We start from the raw sequence: 7,163 nt of genomic DNA, 5'->3' as shown, positions 1-7,163 counted from the left end.
ATTTTCTTCCTCATATATTCTTCAATTGTTTGAATAGTTGGATTCCGCAAGCACCTGCAACACATGCATATAGTAAATATTAGTTTAATAACAAATACTCCCTCCGTTTCCTAAAGATCTTCCCTCTTTCCGTTTAAGGGTGTTTCCAAAAGATCTTCCCTCTTTTGCTTTATTCCTTATTTGGCAAAATAAATTTCCCTATTTACCCTTTCATGTCACTATCATATGGTCCACCATTACATTATTAATTCAATTTTACTCCCTTTCTCTCTCCTACTTTAACCCTTTTTTATTTGTTTATTTATCTTAACTCCTTTCTCTCTCCTACTTTACTCACACCATGCCCCACACAACTTGATTTTCCTTGGTATCTGTAGGAACAGTAAGTGGGAAGATCTTTAGGAAACGGAGGGAGTATTAGTTTAACAAAGTTGTAATAACTTGTACAAAAATTGGCTTAGCCGGTAGTAGTAGCACGCAATGGCACGACAACTTGCACCGGAAACAACTAAAAAGCATAGCAACCGCTGCAATAACACAAGATTAAGTACATGAACAACAATGATCGTGCAAAAACAAACATGAGCAAGTCCGCAGCACAAACCTTTCCAGATTGACTAAAAATACTTATTTAACAGCATCAAAGCCACAACTAGAAGGATTCAGGTAGCAATTTTATTCACCATTATTTACAACCGTTATAGTAACTATAAATATCTATTCATGATATCTTGAATTTTGAACTTCATTAAAATAATTAAAAACTTACATGAATCCACCTTATTTTCCTTAATTTGACAGCTCCAATATGACACCATGAACAAATATCTACACCAAAAGATTGAAAAAAAGAAAAGACATTTGTTACCCAAAGATAAGATCAAAAAAATTTAACATCATAAATGCATATAAGATAAGCATAACTCTATACCACTTAATCTAACAGTGGAAACCTGTTTTTATACTCTATACCAAAATCACACAGCAAAATTAGAGAACTAAATTCAACTGAGAGGTACTAACCTTAACAATTTGCAGCTGCGCGAAAATTAATCATTTAAACAGCTTCGATGGGCTAAATCGATAATCTAAACAAAAGGATAGCCGTTTAAGAAGGGACAAAGAGCTGAATGTGACTGCAGGATCAAATAAATAAGCAAAAAAATAGAAGCAGTGAGCAATGGCCGCAACAGAACAATCAACACTTCTTCCATCAAGCCAATAGCTTTTTGATCAGGCTGAAAACAAAAAAAAAAACATTAGTAAAAAGTTGTAAAATGATCAAGATATCTAGCACTTAATTCACTACTGATGAAAATTGATTCTAACCTGCCTTATATTCATTGGTCTCTCACCCAGTGATGAGAAAATATGGGCAAGCTCTGCCTCAGCATCAGCAATTACCTGCCGTAACTGAGCCCGAGTTTGGTAAGCTTGATCAACCTTTCTCGTGTAGATTTCTAGACACTCTTGCTCAATTTCCAAAAGCATGGTGTCCCTTCCACTCTCAGATTCACCCACTTCGTCCCATATTTCCTAATTTATAAGGAAGTCAATAATAGAAAGACCAACAAAGAAGGTGATTGCAGAGACAAGTTTATGCTTATTTCTGTATTCAAAACCACCTCGATACAGAAAAGCTCCTTCTCCAACAATTCGATCGATTCACCTATAAACAAGAGAAATTGGTGAGGGAAATGAAGGATTAGGGTTTTGAATTTGGGGGAAATAGAGGAGAGAGAAAGAATACCTTGAGTTTTTGCGTTAGTGACGAGATTTGACGCCGTCGGTGATAAAGTGATGTTGAAGACCGATGTGAAAACGGCGTTGCTGAGCAAAGCCAGAGTCAGAGAGAGAGAATGAGGGACAACTGAGAAGACGGCTGGGCTGGGAATTGGGGGAAATGAAATGAGGGACTAGGGTTTTTCTTTCAATTCTCAAACGAAGTGTTTTTGAAATTTCCTTTTTTTTTTCAAAAGTGTTTTTGAAATTTCAGTTGTACAGCAATAATCTAAATTTGAATTTATTTGGGACTCTTCCTTATTATTATTATTATTATTATATTATTATTATTATTATTATTATTATTATTATTATTATTATTATTATTATTATTATTATTATTATTACTTATAATAATAATTATTATTATTACTTATTATTATCATCATTATTATTATGTAATAATAATATTATTATTATTATTGTTATACAAGAAAAATGTACAAGTTGTTATTATTAAGTTGAACAAATGCAACCTAAGGGTGCATTCTTTTCAACGTATATAAGCACTATAATGCTTATTGTGAAAATGATTAGATTAAAATTGATCAAACTAGCTAAGATTAGAAAATTTAAAATTATATGCTCCCTCTATTCCATAATTTTTTGTGCATTTCACTGTTCATACGCTTCTCAACGCACATTTTATGTCATAAATATCTGTGATTACATATTTGTAAAAATTATTGCAATTGGATATTAATATTATACTCATTAAGACAATTCAAACAAGACCCCACATGACTATATTTACTTTTTATATGTTGATCAATATATAGAAGATTATCTCTGCATGTGAATAGTGTAAATAACTCAAATGCACTAAAAATTATGGAACAGAGAGAGTAATAATATTCAGTTTAGATAAGAAAAAATCAAATCGAATCACATCGGATTCGACTAATTATAACTTTAAAACCAACGAAGTATAATAAGAAGAATTCATATTAGATCAGGAAAATTTATATCATATAAGAAAATTTACACCAACCAAATTATTAGTTGCAGATGATCGCCACTATCAATAGCAAATCGTAAACAGATCAGATTATCCAAATAAAACTCAAATATGAACCCACATCCTGTATAACATAATGTAAATTGAATATAATCCAGAAAATTGGAGAAAAAGAACTTACTGAAATCGCAACGAAGGAGACGGTGAAGTGAGAGAGATGAAGGGCAACGAAGGGAGGAGTGAAGGTGAGGTGAGAGAAAGAGATTGAAAGAGAGAATAGTGTCGGTGTGAGGGTGAGTATTTTGATATGTATGTGAGGTGAGAGAAAGCAAGTGAAAATGTGAGGTAATGAGGTGTATCCCGCTATGAGTGTCGTAGATTTAGAGGTGTCAATTCAAATCAATCAAGTAGGGACTTCTAGATTCACAATCCCTTGCTAAACCTAGTAGTCATAATCCAATTTAGACCTAATTTTAGGTTGATTACTCCTATCCTTATGAATATTGGAAATCAAATGTCACAATCAATCAATTAACTCTTATCAAGTACTCATCATGCAATTATTGCAATACTTTGACTTCTTTTACTTCCTCTAGCAAAGGAAGCTACTCACTCATGGCTAAAATTCATATTCAAAAGAGAATATCCTAGGATTAACCTAGAAATTGAGATGAAAAGCAAAAGAACGATTAAACTAGCAATCAATGGAAATTGAAAGCTAAAGCATGAAATTGAAACTAAATCTAACATGAATTAAGGAAACTAAAAGCAAAACATGAATTAAAAGACAAGTAATTGAAAGAACAAAGAAAAATTGAACTAAAGCATGAAATCAAAGGGAAAGCTTTAAAAGATGAGACAAGATTGAGAAATTCTTATTAAAAGGGAATAAGGGAAATAAAAGAATAAAAACAAAAATAAAATGAAAAAGAGAAATAAGAAGTAAAAGAAAAAGAAAAGGAAAAAGAAATTACGGAAAACAAAGCCATGTCATTCAGCTTGCTCTCTATTAGAGATGGTTGTTTACCCTGGACCCTGTCCAAACCCTAACCTACCCTACCTTACCCTAATTTAAGGGTATGGGTCTTGATTTTTTTTACCCTATGGGTATGAGTTATGACTATGGGTAGGGTATGGGTCAAATAGCTATCGGGTAAAGTAAGGGTGAGGGTCCACTCCTCTCATACCCAGACCCTACCAAATTAAAACCTTACCCACATACTCAGTTAAAAAATTATATATGTATTTTTTTAAAGTTTTGAATATATAGGAAGAAGATCATGTGAAAATCGTGAAAACTATGAAAAGCAAATTAAAAGGTGTACATATGATGTTCAAAGGGGAATTCGTTTTTCATTAATGATTTTGTCGTAAATATTAACAACTTTATTTCGAAAAGATACACCTTCAATTGTAACATTTACCCATTTAATGTCAAAATATATCATTTTTAGTTCTAATATAAACTAATATATGAAAAACTCTAAACTTCTAATCTTCTATATACTTTCGTAGAAACAAAATTTGCCGCTCTACTTTCTCAATTCTCAATCTAACTCTCACTTTTCGATCATAGTTTTGCAAAAAATCAATATAGAAATGATATTTTGTGATGTATATTGAAGGTTATTATATTTCGGAAAAAAATTACACTATACTCATTAAGGACCTTAGACCCTACCCATACCCTATCGAACCCTATGGGTACGGGTAATGATGATTGCATAAATTTTGAATGAGTTATCTAAATATATATCTTTAGTAATGATTGCATAAAGTTTCTTAGAAACAATATATCGAACATATCTGGGTCAAAAACTATGGATACATTCTCTTTGCCTGATGTAATCTGATAAGATCTGATAAGAGCTGAAATTATTAGAGGCCTTTAATAATATTTGACCGTCATTTAAATAAATTTTTAAAAAAACAAGCGGGAGTTTTTATTTTTTGGTGAAAACAAGCGGGAGTTTAAGCGCTGTTTTTTTGGTGAAAAGAGTTTAAGCGCTTTATTTTCACTAACTTTCTAGAACTCGTTTCTTTCCCTCATCATCCACTCTCAGCTCATCCGGTTCCCTCTCTCTCCTCTCTGTTGCTCGTCTCTCTCAATCTCTATCTCAACTCACCTCCTTTTTTCTCTCTCATCTCCAAGCAGCGACGAACGTCGTTCCTCCTGTAAGTTTTTTAATTTTGTAATTTCGATTTGTTTGTTGTTTATTTTATGGGGATTTTATTGGTTTGAATTCTCGATTTTTCAGGCTTTTCGTTTGAATTTCTGTTTGTTTGTTGTACAAATTTATTCGATTTATCTCTGGCAAGAAGTCCAAATTCGGTCTTTCCATGACCCTCTTGTTATATGCTTTGCTGATTCTATCCTTGTATGTTGCTGCTCTCAGCTCTGCCTTTAGTCTTATCTCTGGCAAGAAGTCCAAATCCTCCCTTAATGCCTGGTCATTCTTCTCTAAGATTTGGTGTTTAATCCGGTAAGTGGGCAGCCCTACCTCCACTGGCAATACCACTTCTGCTCCAAAGGCTAACCTGAAGGGGCTTTCCCCTGTCGACTCTTTTTCAGTTGTTCTATTTGCCCATAGGACGGCCGGCACCATCTCAGCCCACTTTCCTTTGAACTCATCTAACTTCTTCTTTAAGGCATTCAAAATTTGTTTGTTAGCGGCTTCTGCTTGACCATTGCTCTGCGGATGACATACTGCCGAATAGGCAAACTTGACCCTAAAATACGTGAGAAAAGCTTGGATGGGCCGGCAATCAAACTGAACCCCATGGTCGAACACGATTGCCGCCGGGATGCCAAATCTTATCATGATATTCTGCCAGATGAACTTCTTTATCTTGTTTGCCTTTATCTTTGCCGTCGGCTCCGCTTCTATCCATTTTGTAAAATAGTCGATTCCCACAATAAGGAAACGCCTGCCACCTGTCGCAGTCGTGAATGGTCCCAAGATATCCATCCCCCACTGCGTGAACGCTATCAGACATAGAATTGGCTGCAAGTCGTTTGCGGGTCTATTTATCACACGGGCAAATTTATGGCACTTATCACATTTTTTCACGTAGTTCTGTGCGTCTGCTAGCATGCTACGCCAGTAGAATCCAGCTCTCAGTGCCTTCAAAGCCAATGCTATTCCCCCAATATGGTTCCCACAAATTCCTTCATGGATTTCTTCCATCATCTTTACAGCCTCAGCAGCTGTTGCGCACTTCAATAGCGGCAAGCTAAATGACTTTTTGTACAGCTCATTTTGGTATATCATGTACCAATTAGCCTGCTTTCGCAGCTTCTTAGCAGACATGGGATCGGCTGGGAGCGCTCCCGTCAGCTTATATTCCACTAGCTTTCTGAACCACTCCCCTTGCTGATTTATATTGTTTATCATGACCGCCTTCTGGGTGATGCTTTTTTCCTTAAGGACGTCAATAACCACCATCCCCTCAATACTGACAGAATCTGAACTGGCAAGCTTGGACAGTGCATCCACTTTCATATTCTCGACCCTAGGGATTGCATCTACCTCAAACTGCTCAAGTTGGGCTATTATTTCCTTGGCCTTCTCTACATAATTTATCATATTGGCTTCTCGGGCTTCAAATTCTCCTTTGAGTTGGCCGCTAACCAACTGTGAGTCTGTTTTCATGAGGACACTCTTGGCTCCTGCTGCGACGCACATTCTTAATCCGGTGATAGCTGCCTCATATTCTGACTCATTGTTTGAGGCTGGGAACGCAAACTTAATCGTGTATTCAAAGATATTTCCTTCTGGACTGTTTATAAGAATCCCGGCCCCTGCCCCGCTCGCGGCCGAAGACCCGTCAACCTCCAACAGCCATGATTCTTTTTCTTTCATCTCATCCTCTTCATATGCCTCTGTTATGAAATCTGCCAACGCTTGGGCTTTTATGGTTGTTCGCGGCTTGTATTGGATATCATATTCTGACAACTCAACTGTCCATTTCAACAAACGCCCGAAAGTATCCGTTCTTTACTTGTATTGGATGGCAGTCAAAGTAGGGCCTAAGCTTTCTGGCCGCTATGATGACTGCTAGCGCCATCTTTTCAATCAGCTGGTAGCGGCTGTCAGGGCCATTAAGGATGTGACTGACGAAGTATATCGGATGCTGTTGTTTCTCCTTTTCCATTAGCAATACCGCCGCTACGATTTTAGGAGAGGCTGAGATGTATAACTGCAATGTATCTCCAGCTTCGGGCCTTGATATCGTTGGCAGTTTTGTTAGGTGCTCTTCGACGGCCGAGAAAGCTTTACTCTGCTCTTCTCCCCATTCAAACTTCTTGTTCCCTCTTAGCAACGCGAAGAATGGGAGGGCCTTATCGGCTGATTTTGAGATGAAGCTTGTCAAGGCAGCCATCCTTCCCGTTAATCTTTGAATGTCCTTGACTCCTTTCGGC

General features: G+C 36.3%; 1 protein-coding gene across 1 annotated transcript; it reads right to left on the bottom strand.

Annotated features, from left to right (window-relative positions):
* Positions 1 to 1,088: 1,088 nt before the first annotated feature.
* On the bottom strand, positions 1,089 to 6,603 carry LOC104908421 (uncharacterized). The gene is made up of 3 exons (XM_048647051.1): positions 5,086 to 6,603; positions 1,330 to 1,536; positions 1,089 to 1,238 (listed from the first exon to the last, which is right to left on the bottom strand). Exons 1-3 carry the CDS (start codon positions 6,601 to 6,603, stop codon positions 1,089 to 1,091), a joined length of 1,875 nt encoding a protein of 624 aa, XP_048503008.1.
* Between the last annotated feature and the right edge of the window lie 560 nt (positions 6,604 to 7,163).

This window comes from Beta vulgaris, chromosome 6 (assembly GCF_026745355.1).
Source record: "Beta vulgaris subsp. vulgaris cultivar EL10 chromosome 6, EL10.2, whole genome shotgun sequence".
NCBI classification, from domain to species: Eukaryota; Viridiplantae; Streptophyta; class Magnoliopsida; order Caryophyllales; family Amaranthaceae; genus Beta; species Beta vulgaris.
Note: the sequence above shows the minus strand (reverse complement) of the source record. Positions and strands in the feature narration are given on the sequence as shown.

Bases quoted from the DNA above. Each gene is read 5' to 3' on its own strand.
- LOC104908421 (XM_048647051.1), bottom strand. From the start codon at position 6,603: ATGAAAGAAAAAGAATCATGGCTGTTGGAGGTTGACGGGTCTTCGGCC. The intron at 1,537-5,085 runs GTCATGGAAAGA...CTTATAAATTAG, and splicing joins GCAAAGCATATAACAAGAGG to GAAATATGGGACGAAGTGGG. The intron at 1,239-1,329 runs GTTAGAATCAAT...TTTTGTTTTCAG, and splicing joins GACCAATGAATATAAGGCAG to CCTGATCAAAAAGCTATTGG.